We start from the raw sequence: 18,999 nt of genomic DNA, 5'->3' as shown, positions 1-18,999 counted from the left end.
GTCACTGACACCTCTCGCAAACGCAAAATGATGACCTATGCGATAAGCGGCGATGCTCTTGAGACACTGTTTTCAAGAAAGGAGACATGCGCGATTGATGCTTCGTTTGATGCTGAGCCAATACGAGTTGTGGCGAGCAAAGGGAATATGGTAACTGCCCAATGACCTGGAAAATCCATAACCAGAAACTCGTCACACTTTTTAAGACTTTGCCTTGATGTTCGTCATCTCTAGACCTCTGGAATGATGCAAGTCCACCTGAGTACCCAAGTCAAGCATCTGACTCTTCTCCCAAGATGCCTGATAAAGGCGCCCCTACTCTATCTCATACAACTAGATCTGGAACACTGGTGCAAGCACCTCGACGACTCATCAAGTTGAACAAGATACTTACCTTCAGCAGTGATATATCTATAAGAAACATTAGTTAGTGATAGATTCCTTACCTTAGAATTACCCCCAGGCATCAAACTGGATCCGGAAGGTTTTCGTCAGCAGTACCCCTGTGCGCCAGTAGGCGTCATGAGGCGGCTCTGCATATTATTTAACAAACGGGGAGATGTTGTGTCCTGCGTTTGTGTATATGATGCCTCTGATTGTCTGATGTAGACTCCTTACAAGTATTACATGAGCTGATGGGAGTGACTGGGTGTGGTTAATAAAGTTTGTGACGCAGTGCTTTTAGTTAACGATTGCATGCTGAAGAATAATGATGTGCAAAACCAGAGCTGTGTGTGTGGAGTGGTCTGTTAAATACTCCCGGGCTGGGGAGGACGCTACAGTATCTATCAGCAAAACAAATATTAAGACTTCAGGTGCCAGACCGCTAGTTTGAGCTGCTGGGGTCTGGGTATCTAATCTGGCCCAGTCTCCGTGTGAAAAGGTCTAGCCCGACAACTTCTTGTAGGTGTTAGCAAATGGTATCTCCAGGAGTATTATGTACCAGGGTTGTCTGGACCAGGTGGGAGCCACCAGGAAGGCAGTCAGATGTTTGTCTCATTTTCCTCACCACATATGGGAGAAGTGGGAGGCAGAAACAAATAGGCAAAGATCCCTGACCAATTCATCCATAGTGCATTACTCATGGACTAGGGGTGAGGGTGCCTGGAGGCCATGTTTGGGCATTTTCAGGGGTGGCGACAAGTCTATTTGTGGGGTACCCAAATGCTGGAAGTACCTGTGTTGTCCACCCGCGTAAGGTGTTCCACTAAGAGTTGTCTCTCACAACTGATAGCGCAATGCCAAATCCACTGCGCTAGCACAGAGAGCTGGGGAATGTATGCTGCCCTGTTTTTGTAGATATACATGGATGCTCTGTTGTTCACCTTAAGGAGTACCACCTTTCCTCGGATGTCCTGGAAGAAGGCTTTGAGGGCTAGTTGTATGGCTAGTAGTTCCAGGTAATTGATGTGGTGGCATTCGTACTGAGAGCCACTAACGCCCTGGACAGTCACATTGTTGAGATGCGCACACCGGCCTCTGGGAGAAGTGTTCATGCAGATGGTCATAGCAAAATGGGCTCTGTGAAAGCCATGCCCCGCAACAAATTGTGGCTGTTCCGCCAATGCAGACAGTGGCCTGCTAGTGCTAACCTTTAACAATGCTACATCTTCCCAGTGACCCTTAACCTGTGACCACTACACATAAGGCAGTCTTGTGGGCAGGGCATATGGCGCATGGGTCTTAGGTACAATGTATATGCATCTCCAGAAGGTGCATCATTGTCTGTAAATTGAAAATTAGGCTGCAAAAGAGGTAGAAGCTTCTAGAATACCAACACTGAATTTGTTGGTTGGGGTATGCTTTACCCATAACAACAGGGACCCCAGAAAGGGATGGATTTGTTGAGATGTAGATCGGACTAGGCAGCATTTATTGTGACCCTCAAGCTGTGGAGCAGGGAGAAATCTGCCTTAAGGTGGGTCAGGCGTTGTTGCAGGCGGTCGCCCTTGATGCACAAGTTACTACTTGTGTAACGATATATCTGTAAGAGACATTAGTTAGTGATAGATTCCTTACCTTAGAATATCCCCAGGCGTCAGACTGGATCCGGAAATTTTTGCGTAGCAATACCCCTGCGCGCTGGTAGGCGTCGTCTGCGGCTCCGCGTCCGTCGTCGGCGTCGTGAGCGCCGGGATGACGTCATCGGAGTATATAGACGGCGCCCATGCGCGCTGACGTCAGTTCTGATAACACAGCTTTTCCGCGCCAGATACGCAGAGCCATGATAGAACTAACACTGGTGCCATGAAACTAGGGCCCTGAAAGGGGATGACCTTAACCCTAAATATCGGTTCGCAGAACGGGGAGGATGGGAGGGCGGTAAGGAATCTATCACTAACTAATGTCTCTTACAGATATATCGTTACACAAGTAGTAACTTGTGCATCTGAAAGAGACACGTTAGTGATAGATTCCTTACCTTAGAATAGATACCCCAGCAATACCAACCCCGGTGGTGGGTCTGCGAACCAATATCACACCAGAAAGTCCTGGAGGACGGAACGGCCAAAGAAGCCATCCCTCCGGACTTGACTGTCCAGGCAGTAGTGTCTTGCGAACGTGTGCAGCGAGGCCCACGTGGCTGCCTGACAGATGTCCTGCAGGGGGACACCGCGGCCCAGGGCAGTTGTCGTTGCCGTGGCCCGAGTGGAGTGAGCCCGCAATCCAGCCGGGGGCTCCTTCCTCGCCATGGAGTAGCATGCTTGGATGCACAAGATGATCCACCTAGAGATGGTCCTCTTGTGTACAGCCTTCCCCTTCTTCGCGCCCACGTAACCAACGAAGAGTTGGTCATCCACCCGGAATTGGCGAGTGCGGTCTAGGTAGTAGGAGAGCGCACGTTTTGGATCCAGACGGTGGAGCCTCTCCTCCTCTTTCGAGGGATGCGGAGGCGGAAAGAAGGTGGGCAAAGTGATGGACTGCCCGATGTGGAAGGCCGTGACAACCTTGGGCAGAAAGGAAGGTCGTGTACGCAACACCACCTTATCAGGATGAACAGACAGGAAAGGTGGAGAAGAAGAAAGAGCCTGGAGCTCACTCACCCTCCTGGCAGAGGTGATGGCAACCAGGAAGGCCGTCTTTAGAGTAAGGAGACGAAGAGGGCAGTTATGAAGTGGCTCAAAGGGAGCACACATCAGATAGGTGAGAACAAGATTCAAGTCCCACTGGGGCATCACGAAGGGAACAGGAGGGAACATGTGCGTGATGCCCTTCAGAAATCTGCTTACAATAGGGGACTTGAATAGAGAAGGCTGATCTGGTAGCCTCAAGAAGGCTGATAGAGCAGAAAGGTACCCTTTAAGAGTGCCCAGAGCAGAGCCCTGCTGGGCAAGGGAAAGAAGAAAGAGCAGCACTTCCGAAAGGGGTGCAGAGAGAGGATCCACAGCCTTTGCTGTGCACCATGCCACAAATCTGTTCCACCGGCAGGCGTATACCGACTTTGTGGAGGGACGCCTGGCTGCCAGAATGATATCACAGACTTCGGGAGGCAAGTCAAATGGCCTCAACTGCCGCCGCTCAATCTCCAAGCTTGTAGGTGGAGACTGGACAGGTTCGGGTGCAGGACCGTCCCCTGCTGCTGCGACAGAAGGTCCTCCCGAAGAGGCAGACGAATCGGGGGATCGACTGACATGCTGAGTAGCTCGGGATACCAGTATCTTCGTGCCCAGTCCGGAGCCACAAGGATAACCTGGGCCCGGTCGCGCCTGATCTTCTTCAGCACTCTGGGCAGAAGTGGTATAGGCGGAAAGGCGTACAACAGACCGCAGCTCCACTCGCGACGAAAAGCGTCTCCGAGCGAGTGCCGCCTTGGAAATTCCAACGCGCAGAACTGCTGACATTGCGCGTTCTCTTCTGTGGCGAATAGATCTAACCAAGGCTCTCCCCACTGTCGAAAGAGACCTTGCGCCACGTCCGAGTTCAGACGCCATTCGTGATCCATCATGCACCGGCGGCTGAGTTCGTCCGCCCTGGCATTCAGAGAGCCTGCCAGGTGTTGAACCACCAGAGACACGCCCTGATGTTCCAGCCACTGCCAGAGGCGCAGAGCCTCCTGGCAGAGGGTCCACGACCCCACACCGCCCTGTTTGTTGCAGTACCACATGGCGGTGGTGTTGTCGGTGAACACTTGCACTACGCTCCCCCTGACAGAGGGGAGGAATGCCTTCAGTGCAAGACGAATCGCCCTCAGCTCCAGAAGGTTGATGTGGAGCCGGGACTCCGCCGGAGACCAGAGGCCTCTGATCTCCGCCTCTCCCATGTGGCCTCCCCAGCCCTGGAGGGACGCGTCCGTCACAACTACGTGCTCCGGCTGGGGTAGGGAGAGGGGTCTGCCACTGACCCAGTCGCGGTCCGTGAGCCACCACTGCAGTTGCTTCGCAGTGCCCTCCGAGATCAGGACATGATCGGACAGGTTGCCCTGATGCTGGGCCCACTGAAACTTCAGGTCCCACTGCAGAGCCCGCATCCGCCACCTGGCGTGACGCACCAGAAGGATGCAGGAGGCCATCAGCCCCAGAAGCCGCAGCGTCAACCTGACCGAGACCCGGGATAACGGCCCGAAGACAGGAATCAGAGCCTGAATATCCCGAACCCGCTGTTCGGGTGGGTAAACCCGAAACTGCGCCGAGTCGAGAACCGCTCCGATGAAGAGGAGCTTTTGAGAGGGACACAGGTGTGACTTCGGCACATTGATGGAGAACCCCAGCAAGTGCAGGAGGTCGGCCGTAGTCTGGAGGTGGCTGACGACTGTCTGGGGCGAGCCCGCCTTCAACAACCAGTCGTCGAGGTAGGGGAAGACTGATACCCCCTGCCTGCGCAGATGGGCTGCGACCACCGCCATCACCTTCGTGAACACCCGTGGGGCGCTGGCAAGGCCGAAGGGGAGCACGGTGAACTGAAAGTGCTCTTGGCCTGCCATGAACCGTAGGTAACGCCGGTGGGCCGGCAGGACGGGGATGTGGAAATAGGCGTCCTGCAAGTCCAACGCTACCATCCAGTCTCCTGGGTCCAGGGCAGCCAGGACCTGAGCCAAAGTGAGCATCTTGAACTTCTCCGTCCGGAGGAAGCCGTTGACGTTCCGCAGATCCAAGATAGGGCGTAGGCCCCCTTTGCCCTTCTTGGGTACCAGAAAGTAGTGGGAGTAACAGCCACGTCCTACTTCTGGCCCAGGAACGCGCTCGATGGCCCCCTTGGCCAAGAGGGCCGAAACTTCCTCTTGCAGAAGTCGCAAGTGATCCCCCGACACACGGTGGTATTGAGGTGGCATGGATGGAGGGGAGGACTCGAAGGGGAGGGAGAAGCCCCTTCGGACAATTTGCAGCACCCACCTGTCCGAAGTGACTGTATGCCAGTGGGAGAGGTGATGGCGAACCCTGCCTCCCACAGGCGTCACATGGGCCTGAAAACTCGGACTAGGAAGGTTTTGAGGCAGGGGCTGCTGAGGGAGGTGTGGACTGGCCTCGCCGCTGGCCCCGACCACCGCCACGGCGGTTCCCACATCCGCCACCGCGTTGCTGTACATTCTGCGGCGCGTGGCTGACGGTACGTGGTGGGGCGCCCCTTCCGTGGCCACGAAAGGAGCGAAAGGCACCCGATTGCTGGCGTGGGGCCGTAAGGCCCAAGGACTTGGCCGTGGCCCTGGAGTCCTTGAAACGCTCCAGCGCATGGTCTGCCTTGTCGCCGAAGAGGCGACGGCCATCAAACGGCATGTCCAGGAGTGTGGCCTGGACATCGGCCGAGAAGTTGGCGGACCTCAACCAGGCGTGGCGTCGAACCGCCACCGTCGTTGCCATCGCCCTGCCCAGTGAGTCCGTGGTATCCAGCCCACACCGGATAGAAAAACGTGCCGCATCTCGGCCGTCCGCAAGGGTTTGGCTGAGTTTAGCCCTGACCTCCTCAGGGCATTGTGGCAGCACCTCCGCAACCGTGTCCCACAGAGTGTGGGTGTAGCGGCCCAAGAGACAGTTGGTGTTCACTGACCGTAGCCCTAGGCTCACAGACGAGAAGACCTTCTTCCCGAACTGCTCATCTCTCTTGGATTCCCTGTCGGGCGGGGCCGACGGGAATGCGGTCTGGGAGTTGGAGGCCTGGATGACCAGACTCTCGGGGGTGGGGTGGGTGGACAAAAAGCAAGGGTCGCCCGGTGCCGGGCGGTAGCGTCTGGCCACGTTCCTGTCCACAGGTGGGCCTGTGGCGGGCTTGGACCAAGTGCCCAGGAGAACGTCACACAAGGCCTCGTTGAACGGCAGGAGGGGCTCCGCGGAGCCGGACTGCTGTTTGAGGACCTCAGTGAGGAGATTAGTCCTCACGGCCGCGACGGGGAGCTGAAGGTTTAAGGCCTTAGCTGCCTTCGTCAACACTACACTGTAAGCAGAACCCGCCTCCGAAGCCACAGTCGGGGGCGACGTAAATCCAGTGTCTGGCGAGGTGTCAATACCACTGGCCTCCCCAAGCTCATATGTCCAGTCCTGATGTGACTGGCAATCTCGTGCCAGAGGGTCCTCGGACCCCTCCCATTGCTCCTCGTCACCCGGCTCCTGGAGACCAGGATTAACAGCCAGGGCCTCCTCGTGGAGATAGAACTCTCCGAAGGCCGACGGAATCGGCGCCCAGCGGCGCCCCTCCGACTCCTGAGGAGGACCGTAGGAAACATCGGGGGCGGCAACCACCTCGGCTGCCGGGGACGACACCTGAAGGGACGGCGCCGGCGAGGTCGTAGGGTCGACCGGCGAGGTCCCGGATCCGGAGCCGGATCCAGCGAGGTCGTGCGGCGCCGGGACCGAAGTCGTCAGCGGCGCCGGGCCCGAAGTACCCGACGTCGTCGGGGCCGAAGCACCCGACCCGGAAGGACCTCCAGACGGAGCCGATCGGCCCGAAGGCGCCACGGGAACCGACTGAGGAGGGAGGGCCCTCATGGCCATGAGGTACCTCTCGACCTCCTCCTGCGACGCGCCGTGCCCAGGGACCCGAAGGTGTGGGGCAGGCGGCGACGCTTGCGACTCCCGCGGAGCCGCGTGGGCGGTGTCGCCCGAGTCCCCGGTCGCATCGAGCGAGCGACGGGGCGGGTCGGAGGATCGATGGTGTCGCTCCGACCTCTCATGCCTCTTACCTGAGGACTTGGAACCAGACGGTCGGTGTCCACTCCCGGAACGTCGATGACTCCGACCTCGCGACCTGTCCCTCGACCTCCCGTGGGACCGGGACCGGGACCTGGAGCGGCGCGGGGCCGACTGCCTCAGCTCGAGACGCTTGCGGGACCGCTCCCGCCTAGCCTTCGACGTCAGGGCCCGGCAGTCGGAGCAGGTTCGATCGTCGTGGTCGAGGCCTAAGCACTTCAGGCACCGGCGATGGGGGTCCGTGACCGACATGAGTCGGCCGCACTTCGAGCAAGGCTTGAACCCGGGCATCCCTGGCACCGATAGTCGAGAATCGACTAAATAGAGGATCAAAAAGATCAAAAAAGTTTTCAGTCAAAAAGTGACTGGGGGTAGAGCTTCTTCCGGATCTGCGCTAGCTGGCGCGGAAAAAAGAAGAACTGACGTCAGCGCGCATGGGCGCCGTCTATATACTCCGATGACGTCATCCCGGCGCTCACGACGCCGACGACGGACGCGGAGCCGCAGACGACGCCTACCAGCGCGCAGGGGTATTGCTACGCAAAAATTTCCGGATCCAGTCTGACGCCTGGGGATATTCTAAGGTAAGGAATCTATCACTAACGTGTCTCTTTCAGATTAGCCATTTATCAAAGAAGGGGATGATCTGAATGGCCCCTCTTAGCAGGTGGGTGTGAGAAAGTGTCATCTTTCTTGTATGGTATGCCCCCACTTTTTTCTGAACTGCTGATATACTTTGACTGAGTGTGCCCTGGGTTCCTGCCAATCAGGTACCCAGGGTCTGTGTTCCTTTCCTAAAACGGTATTGAAACCTACACCTAATTGGCAAACCTAGGGCCACAGGTAAGCCCCTGGTAAATGGTACCCTAGGTACCCAGGGTACTGTGACCAGAGAAGGCCCCTAAGGGCTGCAGCACTTGTTGTGCCACCCTTAGGGGCCCTGTACCCTGACACACACACACTGCCTTTTGAGACTGAGAGTCTTGGTGCAGAACTAAACAGAGGGTCGACATGGCACACGTCCCTGTGTGCAATGCCCACAGAACCCACTGCCCTGGCATACATCAGCCACCCCTCTAGCTGGGTGCCCTATGCCAGTGGTGTGGACATAGGTGCATGAGCCCTGTGCCCCTAGAGTACCCAGGGCCATTCCTGGGCACTGTAAGTGCAGCGGTGCCATTAAGAGTATATGGTGCTGGGAGGTTACAATCTCCACAGCACCATAATGGCTACACTGAAGACTGACAAGTTTGATATCAAACTTCTCAGCACATTAAACCCACACTGATGCCAGTGTAGGATTTAATGTAAAATGCCCTACAGAGGGCATCTTAGATATGCCCCCTGAAACCTAACCTACAATCCACGTCTTGTCTGAGAGGCTGCCTAGGCTGCCACCCAGCAGACATGTTGCTTGACCCCTTGGTGGACAGCCCTCGCTCTCCTGTGCCTGCAACAATGCACATCCTGGGACGAGGTGCCAAGCCTCCTTTCCCAGGATGGGCAGGGGAAGCTTCAAAGGCATGCCGTCTTTTGTGAGCTTCTCCAGGCCAATTAATGTACTCAGCAACTAGCCCCCACCGGTTCTGACCCCCACTCTGGCGGGAAAACAGGCGGGAAACCCTATGTGAGGAAAGGGGGTGTGCCAACCCCACCCCTCAGGTGGCAGAGACGAGGTGAAGCATAACTCCGGGCTCCCGCCATCTTGAGGATGGGGAGCCCTACTAAATTAGATATAGGCCCCTGCCCCCCCCTCCCCCTCCCCACACAGGAGAGGAGCAGGATAGGGGATGTACTCAGTCTAGGACAGGGAATTGGTGGTACCTGCCCTTACCCTACCTGTAACGCCCCTAAATTTAGTATTTAGGGGCACCCTGAAAAATCCTTCCTCAGATCCCGATTTTGAAACAAGAATAATAATAAGAAAGAAGACCTGCTGTTCAGCTACCAACAAGAGGACGACACCAACTGACTTGGCCCCAGCCCTACCGGCCTGTTGATCCTTGAACCTGCTAAACCCCGGCGTCTCCAGTGGTCAGCAACCTCGAAAACCCCGGAGGACCTGACTGCCGTGCTCATCTAAAGACTGGGATTCCCATGAGCAGTGGTTCTGCTCAAACAGCAACAACCCCTGGTGCCAGCCAGGAACCGCGAATCCAGCACCCTCTGCACCCGCCGAGCCCAGTCTGTGCCCGAGTGAACAAAGACCACGAGGACGTCGCCCCGGTGATTGGGACCACGCATCCAGTGCCCAAGGGCCCTCCTCGACGCACCTGACGCCTCACAACAAGGGATCCCTCCAACCGCAACAAGCTGAGGGTAAGATTTCCCAATGTCAAAAGACACCCCGGCGTCCGCTGCCCCCTGTGCCCAACTTCTAGGTGTCTACCTATCCTCCAAGACCCCAACTTACCTCTCGTAGTGGTGGTCGCACCTGAAGAATATCCGTCCCGAGCCTGCAGCCTTTGTTCAACTTCCAGCTTTCCCACTGAATTACATTGGGCGCCCGAAGGTCCAAAAGCACCCTGAACCCGGCTGCCAGAGTGCCACTGGGAGTGCAGCACCTATCTTACTCTACTTCCCTACTTGCCCTGTGTACGTGACCAGGAGCTCAGCTCCCACAGCCACGTGGCCTGCCTGCTAGCAGCCACCAATCTAAGGCCCCCTATTCTCCACAGGATAAGATTGGGCCTACTCACTCTGCACCCGGCTGCCCCTGTGCTGCTGAGGGTGCAACGACTGTACTTACCTGAACCTGGGAAACCCCTGAGTCTACCCCAAGAACTTTAACTCTACCAGCTGAGTACTTACCCAAAGACCGATAACTTGATTTTCTCCATAGGGTAACATTGTCTGGTTTCACTTGGAAATTCTTCGAAGTGTCGATTTTCACAACTTTAAAATATTCCTTAAAAATCATCCAAACAACGGAAACAAATTGACTCACCTGCTATTAGGAGAGATCACAGTGCTGTATCTTTGAGCCCAGCACTGATCCTGCAAAAGTAATTATAACTGTGATTTACTGTCAACCCAATTTTTTCCCATAGGAATACATTGCCTGGTTTTTACCAGAAATTCTTCCAAGTGTCGATTTTCAAAACTTACAAATATTCCTTAAAAATCGCCTGTGTAACAAAAACGATTTCTTTCAACTGTTTACAGGAAATGCACCAGGGCTGAATCCAGGATCCAGCCCAGAGTAAGAAAAACATACGTAAAGTGATTTTATTGAATTTACTTAAAACTTCCCATTGATCTCAATGTTATTTTGTGTTTAACTTTTGTTGCCTATTGCAACAACTATTGCATTCAAAAGACTATAGCTATTTGAAAGCATTCAATTGTAACATTTCATTATGAGAAAGTATTTATGATACCTACTGTGGTTCTAAAGCGCTCTGATATCCTTCGGGATCTAGTCCGCGCTATATAAAACTTTATAAATAAATAAACTATATATTTTTATCTACAAAACAATTGGCCTAGAGTTCAGTTATTGAGTGTGTGAGACCATTTGCTGACTGAGTGTGTACAACAAATGCTTTACACTGTCCTCTGATACTGCCTTACTGCTCGACCAAGGTACCACTTTAGAGAGTAAGGTTATATCTAACTTTAGGCTCTGCCATACCTCTGAGGACTGTGGACTCTGTGCACACTATACCTTACTTTGGTCCAGTATAAACAGAGCCACTTTCTTACAGTGGGCACATATGGTGAACACACTTGCAGCCATAGTGACTCCATAAGGAGGTACTTTGAACTGATAGTGATATCCACTTACCACAAAACAAATGTACCAGTGATGGGCTAGGTAGATGGGTAGGTGAAAGCACACATCCTTAAGGTCGAATGCAGACATGCAATCGCCTAGCTAGAGCAGAGGCCTGCTGTCCTGTAGGTTAGTAATATAAAAATATTCTGCCAGGATGTATTTGTTTAGAGGACTGAGGTCTACAAGACACCTGAGAGAGCGGTCCTTAATGGGATGGGATAGGAAAGTAAAGGGTGTAGACAACCTTTCCCAGCTGGTGTGGAGGCACACTCTATTGGAAAAGTGCCTAGACCTCTTCCTCGAGAAGGTAGACAATGTCTGCTGGGTGGGATGTTGGGTATGTAAAGATGAGGGTGTGAGCATATGTTCCTCCCTTCCAGAAAATCCAGTTTAGCCAATCGGATGATTCCTTTTTATGACAGAACAAAAGTCCAGAGTAGTTTAAATGGAGGTTGTTATTTTATTTGTATTCACTGCTTTGTAAATCCATTGTACAAAATGTCACTATTTTAAAAAAAAAATTCAAAAAGGAACAGCTGACACGTGTTATACCGCTGGATCCCCACGCATACGGAATAATCCCGGGACTTTTTCGGGTGCTCAGACAGAATTTGGATACTTTATACCTTGGACGTTTACACTTGATATTCTGAAACAAACTGGAATGTATTAATATACCTTTTGATTCAATGACTACTGAATATAATTCCCTATGTGGCTTAACTTGCCACATAGGGCGAAACACGTGTCAGCGGTTCCTTTTTTTAAAGTTTTTTTAAAGAGTGACATTTTGTACAATGGATTTACAAAACCTGATTTTCTGGAAGGGAGGAACATATGCTCCCACCCTCATCTTTACCTGACAATGCGAGGCTGGAAAGGTCGAGAGCCTCGAGCAAAGTTTCTCCAGCATTGTAGGAATTAATATCCAGAATCAGGATCTCTGGACCCTCCTTTACTGCTCCGTACTTGAGATGTTGGGTAGGGCGGATTGATGTTCTGGCCAGTAGCCATGATGGACCACCGCTGTCACTCACTGGTCTGATAGGATTTCCTCCCAGCGAGAGACAAGATTATGCCTTCTAACCCCCCTCACCTCCTCCAGACAAATTATGTATGTTGAGGGCAGGGGTGGTGTTAGGGCAAGTCACCGTTTTGAGTTGAAAGCTCCTTTAACCGGGCCACTTCTTATCTTGTCTCTGTTGCTGCCCCTATATTCAACCCTGTTGTAGTCTCTAGCACTCTCCTGAGAGAAGGTCTGCTGCTGTTGGTAGGGCTGCAGCTGCTTGGATAGGTGGGCCTAGCCCATCTCCTAGGTTTTTGCTTTTGAAAGGAACATCTAGTAGTAGGGGTTTGCAGGGCATCCACAGGCTAAGCAATCTTCATATCTTCCTTTGATTTCTCAAGCATCTCGTCAACCAGTGAGCCAAAGAGATGTTCCCCATCGAACGGGAGGTTGAAGAGATACTGCTGGTTCTCTCGTTTGAACCTGGAGATGCAGAGTCATGCGTGCCACCTGAATAGGATACTGGTCTTATTGCCTATGGAGTTGTGTCTGTGATGTGAAGCACACAACATATGTTGCCATTCAAAATAGTCTTGCCCTCAGACACTATTTCCTTCTCCCTTTTCCAGTATTCCTATAGGTGGTGTTTGGTGACTTCCTGCATCTCTCCCACTGAAACCTATCATTTCTAGAGGGGAGCCCTGTCGAACTGGGTAGATACTAATGGGTGGACGCGCTTACTGCTACCCATTTGCCTACAGTATCAATTTTTTTACATTCCTTATCGAGCAATGGGACACAGCCTGTAGCTTGGGTGGTAGCCCTTTTGCGGGCTATGCTGACGACCAAGCAGTCACAAGGAACTTGGATTCTGATGTAGATAAGGTCTCTAGATTAGAGTTGCTATTACTTCTCAACCTTCAGAGTCACCACCCAAGCACCTTAAGGTTCTATGGTGCAGATTTATCCACTTGAGCATAAGCAGGAATCGCATTGTCGGCTCCAATTTGGAGAGTGTCTTCAAGAGGCAGAAAATCTTCTTCCTCTTGTCTGACTTGCATATCTACTTTTTAAAAAGCTGAAGCTCTCTGTTTGACCGCATTATAGCACAGGCCATGCTCAGCGGGAATGCCCTGACCGGGTAATGGTCCAAGTCTGGGTCGCCTGGTGGGTCAACATTCTAATCATTGCAGGGGTAGACATGTAGGTCTCAGGGCTGATCATATGGGTTGACAGGACAGCATTGCTTGTGTTTGAAAAGGTGCATGGACAACCCTCAGGTTACTCTAGTGGAGGCAGTGGTGGAGGTGGAGACTGTACGTGAGGGGGTAAGCTGGAGCAGGTGACCCTGTATTTCTTTTGTGCTGTTTGGTAAGAAGTCACTGAAGAGGGTTCTGCCTCAAATGCAAACCTTCTGTTTTACAAGGCAGTGTATCTGTTGGCTGCAGCGGAGGTGGCTTTGCTGAGATCTTCCCAGTGACAGGGTGGATGTAATGAAAAGTTGCTTTTGTTTTTTGTCCTGAAGTTTCTGCAAGATTGGCAACTCCAGTTTGATGGATCCGGCTGTCGCGAAGCTTTCAGCATCACCATAATCTTTGGCACCGGCTTTGGTGGTGTCTTCAGTGATGATCTTTTGGAGTGAGTACTCGATGCCATTGTGCAGAAGTCCAAAGGCAGCAGAGGCCCTGGAGGGAGCAGCTTCTTGTGACCATTTTTGTGGCTCAATGCCAAACTCTGCCGGTTTGCAGCGCTATACCTTGGCTTGAACATTTGTGTGTGTGACCTTGGCTTGGTGGTGTGCGTCTCAGAGCCAAGTGGCATATTTATAAGCTAGAAGCATGGCCTCCGGTGGAGGAACGCTGGTCTTTGGTGCCTGTTCAACATCGTCCTTGTGGTCAGAGGTACTCATGGAAACCAGGTGATGCCTGGTCTGCTCGGATACCGGAAGGGCCGACCCTCCATCATCTTTGACGCAAAAGGAGCCTTTTTTCTTAAGATGTCCAAGGTCTTGGAGGATGTCTGTTGGTAAATCTTGCAACATATATTTCATGTTCACATTTTTCAGACAGGCCAAAAAACGTTTTTGAAGAGAAATAATTTAGGAGCCTGGATAACATGCTATATTGGCCAATTCCATTTAGTTATCATGGCCCACTGGAACAGGTCTGACTACTTCTAAATAGCCACTCTACAGGTGGTTAGTCTCTTGCATCTTAGTATGATTTGAAGGAACAAATAAAACTATGTGAGGCAAATTAAAAGTTCAATCTACCAGAAATAAAGCAACTAATGCACTTTTAAACATCTTATCACAGATTCTTAAACAGATGCTGAAGTCAGACAGGCTTTCATGATAAAAACTCAATGTAATTTTCATTGATTCATCTTTTATTCTTTCCACTGCTTTTATTAGGAATAGGCTTGTAATTCTATTCAGCGCGTACGATTATCAACAGAGATCACATGAAGGAGAAAGAACGGTTGCTTTCCAGCAATCCCTAGTTCTCCTTCTGAATAATCTCCATTAAAGTCATAAACAACCCTCCTCCCCCTGTGTAAGGGATAACAACATTATTGTTTCTCTATTTTAGTACCCTATGATTCCTTGGTGATAAAATAACTGAGGCAACTGCCACTAAGAGACCATGATGGGATACTGGAGAGCTGCAGGCAATTAATGTCATAATGTTAATTTTCCCTTTCCATAGCTGCAGCTTATTTGGCTACATTGTCCTTCTTTCTTCCATTAATTTCATTAAACATGTTTGCAAAAGTTTATTTTTTTGCCACTTAGTTCCCTAGGGACAAATATCTTTATTGAGAGTTTAATTTTTAAGTAATAACATTGGAATTTGCCTATGGAGCCCTGCTAAATAGACTACTAAATTGTTTCTCTTCTAACAAGAAGTATTTTTGCCCTTATGAAAAAGGTGAATGTGAAATATATATTTTCTGTAAAAAAAAAAATCTTTGGGACTATGCTTGTGGGTGGGATTATTCAATGCTTATGATTACCAAAGGCAATCAATTCAAGGAGAACCCTAGCACAACCCTTCTCCTATTCTTAGTCTGTAGTCCTCATCAGCCGAGTCAAGTATACCAGGCGGTTTTCCACATATGCTAATAATTTTTTCCCAGATCAAATAAAAACGGTCTTGAGATCCTTAACTCCAACCCTTACTTCTCCTCGTCGGCAAGCAAAATGTATTTTTCAGTTCTCTGTTCTCTTTTTCCAGCTTCAAAACCCCTCTTGAAATGTCTCAACTGTCACTGTACACCATCAACATCCCTCTCCTTCTGCCTCAAAGTCCCTTTTCTTCAGTCCACCACCCCAATGATGCCCACCTTAAAACTCTGCTGCAGTCTCTTCCAATACCTTCAAATATGTAAGCCTCACTTCTCCCGCGCCTATAGCCAACAGTTCCAATCACACATCCTCTCATTACTGTCCTCCCTTGGCCATTATATCCTCACTCCACTTAGCTTCGGGTACTACAACCTCATTACTGCCTGCCTGTTGTTGGTCTTTCAATAGTTACAGTTCTCCTGCCTCAGTCTCTGTAGCCTCACTACCACTCTCCATTGCTGTAGCGCTATTAAGAATGATATATTGGCCATTGACTCCATTTTGCATAACTGAATCCATTTTATGTGCTGATTACAACTTGTATAACAGACTCCCGGAGGGGATATTTTCGCTCTTCTCTGGGAGGTGTCAAATTAGAAGCACAACACTTGTGCCTTTACCATCACAATCCCTTGCTCTCAGCCCATGTTATCAACAGCCCCTACTTCAACCTTTACAAACTCATTGGCCCCTCTGTATGGCCCACTACCCCATCAAGTCTTTTCCTCAGAACTTGTAGTCTAATTGCTCTTCTCCTTGATAGGGTTGCCTCCCTCATCTCCTAAGCAGCAATTTTTCTCCTGTCCCATGCAGCCCTAACAATAACAACCCCAGTATCCTCACCGCTTCACGTTCACGGTCCATTATGGTCTCCAGCTCTTCAAAGTGCCTGAGCTTTATCTCCAGCTTCTTCATCTGAGTCTCCACGAGCAGGGCAACCAGTGACTTTATCTTGCGTTCCTCCACTGCAGCGAGGTGCTGGAGAACAACAACAAAGCAGAATGAAGGTTAAGAGCACAACACGAGCTGCAAAGGAAGCAAGTCTGCGAGCACGGTTCAGAACACCCCCTTAGACACCAGACCTGGTTACAGACAAGGCCCTCATCTTAGCACCATCTTCCTATTTGGCATGCCCCCTTACCTTTGCTTTCACTGCAGCAGCAGCCAGTGCTGCAGCAGCGGCTGTAGAAAGATTCCCTTCGCCGATGTCACGTTCCACTTTGTTCTTCCTCTCTCCGTCTCCATCAGTACTTTCCTTTCCTCCTTCTTCTTGGAGATCTTTTGGGTCCTTCTCAACATCTGCTATATGGTAAGCATGCAAAATGCAGGATGAAAATAATGTGCTTTGCAATATCTTGCATTCTGTAAAATTTCTCTTCCATGCAGCAATTATCAGACATTTTCTTTTCTTGAAACAAATGAAAACCTTATGGATGTGAAAAAGTAGAGAAGTACACGCTGCTTTCATACAAAAAACAATGTATTTACAAGGGTTAATAAAAATGGTTTCTTACCTGTAGGAGAAGTTGTGCAGTTGAAGAATTCTCTGGATTCACATGTTGTGCATTATTCAGCCAGCTAGTGGTTGGGTCCAGAATTCTCCACTGTATTAGTTGCCCTTCTATTCTTGCTCTCTTTCTTTTATTTTTGTTGTTGTTGGGCATCAACTGTCCAACCATTTGGTCCCTAATCTAGCATCTCCTGACGACATACTGCCTCCCCAGAAGCTCCCACATGTTGTCGCCATCCTCATATTCTTTTTGTTTTGCTCCCTTATGTTCTGGAGAGGTGGGTGGTTCGCCTGTGAATCCAGAAAATTTGTCAAGCTGCAAAACTGCTCATACAGGTGAAAAACCATTCATTTTACAGAATGAATCTTTTCTAGATTCACATGCTGTGCATAGATTTTGTAGTGTTTTTATCCTTGTAGTGGGTTAACTGAAGATGAGTTTGAACTTGTAAATAAACGTTTCAATACCCTTTGTCCCACTTTCTCGTTCATTTGTTTGTCTATGCAATAGTGCTTTAGGTTAGTCAGTTATCTCAATCAATCAATCAATGACATTTATAGAGCGCACTACTTACCCGTAGGGTCTCAAGGCGCTTGGGGGGGGGGGGGGGGGGGGGGGCGCTACTGCTCGAACAGCCAGGTCTTGAGCTTCTTCCTGAAGGAGAGATGGTCTTGGGTCAAGCGCAGGTCAGTCGGGAGGGAGTTCCAGGTCTTGGCGGCCAGGTAGGAGAAGGACCTTCCTCCTGTTGTCGCTCTTCGGATGCGGGGGACGGCGGCGAGGGCGTGGCTGGCTGATCGGAGGTGGCGTTTGGGAGCGTAGAAGTTGATTCAGTTGTTGAGGTAGCTCGGGCCTTGATCGTGTAGGGCTTTGTGTGCGTGGGTGAGGAGACGGAAGGTGATTCTTTTGTTAACAGGGAGCCAATGCAGGTTCCTCAGGTGTCCAGAGATGTGGCTGTTTCGTGGGATGTCGAGGATGAGTCTGGCTGAGGCGTTCTGGATCCGCTGGAGTCTCTTCTTGAGCTTGGCGGTGGTTCTGGCGTAGAGGGCGTTGCCGTAGTCCAGTCGGCTGGTGACGAGGGCCTGGGTGACCGTCTTCCTGGTCTCCGTGGGGATCCACCAGAAGATCTTCCGTAGCATGCGCAGGATGTTGAAGCATGACGAGGAGACGGCGTTGACTTGTCTGGTCATGGAGAGGGAGGAGTCCAAGATGAAGCCCAGGTTGCGTGCATGGTCCGTCGGTTTGGGTGCGGTGCTCAGGGCGGGGGGCCACCAGGAGTCGTCCCAGGCGGAGGGCGAGGGGCGGAGGGCGAGGGGCCCAAGATGAGGACCTCCGTCTTGTCTGAGTTCAGTTTCAGGCGGCTGGTCGTCATCCACTCGGATTTGGATTGAGAAGGATAGTAGAGGGATAGAAGAGGGAAAAGGTTTGTATTAATACAGCGCTTGCTACCTCTAAATGATCGCTCTTTTGGAGTCTAGCGTGTGTAATGCTTTTCTGCTTGAGTTTTTAGGTCTCGCCTAGGCAACGCTTACGCTGTCCCTTCGAGACATACTGTATTCAGGTATGGACTTGAAGCTACGCTCATTTTTATGTGCATCTTTTCAATTGGCTCCTCTTACTGTCCTTTGTAAATGGTGGCTTTTGATTCGTGAATAGGCTTAGTAGTCCCTCCTTACCGTCTTTTCTCGTTTTGTAACCTCCCATGAGGACCGACTCTCTTACGTGTTGTTGTTCATCAGGTATGTTTTATTTACGGTCTGTGAGAACTATTTTCTTAAATGACTTTTGCTCCTATTGCACTCACGATATGCTCTCCTGAATCTGCAACATCTTGTTTTGTTTAAGCAGTGCGGGCGCACTTTATACTATCTTATTTTTTTTAAGCAATGCGGTTTTGAGACGCTCTTTATCTTCTTTTGTTATGTTTGAGAATGGCGGCCGCGCATTTTCAAGGCTTATAAAAAGCCAGCAACATCAAAGCCACTACCTGCAGAACTATAGACCTGGCACTATGGAGCCCCAGCTTTCTACGAACCTGACAACTGTGTCACCTTGTGCATTTTCGCAACCATCACACTGCAGGGCCACCAGGTACATACCTACAAACCCGGCACTGTAGAATTAATGTTGTGGGGCCACGATGTGCAAACAAACGGACCTAGCACTGGAACCTACTGCCTTCATACTCATGGACCTGACACAGAAGTTGCACCTCGTTAATCTCTCTAACGTGGCACTGTGCTTTCACCTTGTACATACCTACGAACCCGACAGTGCCTGACAAAAGCAGGCACCCACACGCATCTACCCGGTTTGCTTCTCCCTAGCTCCTGAGGATTCCTGAGATTTCAGCAACACAGGAGGTGGATTGCCGAAGGTCCCCGAGGTCGATCTGTCCTCTCAGCGATTCTGAGACCAGTATCCTTCGTGGGGACTGTGCAACCCGAACCCCTGTGCATCAC

At 50.9% G+C, this 18,999-nt stretch overlaps 1 protein-coding gene across 4 annotated transcripts in view; it reads right to left on the bottom strand.

The window, feature by feature from the left end:
* SMARCC2 (SWI/SNF related BAF chromatin remodeling complex subunit C2) overlaps window positions 1–18,999 on the bottom strand; it is a 482,651-nt gene that overhangs the window by 106,770 nt on the left and 356,882 nt on the right. For all 4 annotated transcript variants that reach the window (XM_086963879.1, XM_086963886.1, XM_086963883.1 and 1 more), the window contains exons 24-25: window positions 16,171–16,331; window positions 15,873–16,007 (exon numbers count right to left, since the gene is read on the bottom strand). In XM_086963879.1, coding sequence (XP_086820005.1) covers window positions 15,873–16,007; window positions 16,171–16,331 — 296 coding nt within the window. The remainder of the gene's footprint in view (window positions 1–15,872; window positions 16,008–16,170; window positions 16,332–18,999) is intronic.

The sequence above is a fragment of the Lissotriton vulgaris genome, chromosome 1_1 (assembly GCF_964263255.1).
Source record: "Lissotriton vulgaris chromosome 1_1, aLisVul1.2, whole genome shotgun sequence".
Taxonomy (NCBI): domain Eukaryota; kingdom Metazoa; phylum Chordata; class Amphibia; order Caudata; family Salamandridae; genus Lissotriton; species Lissotriton vulgaris.
This window is presented reverse-complemented; position numbering and strand designations above follow the sequence as displayed.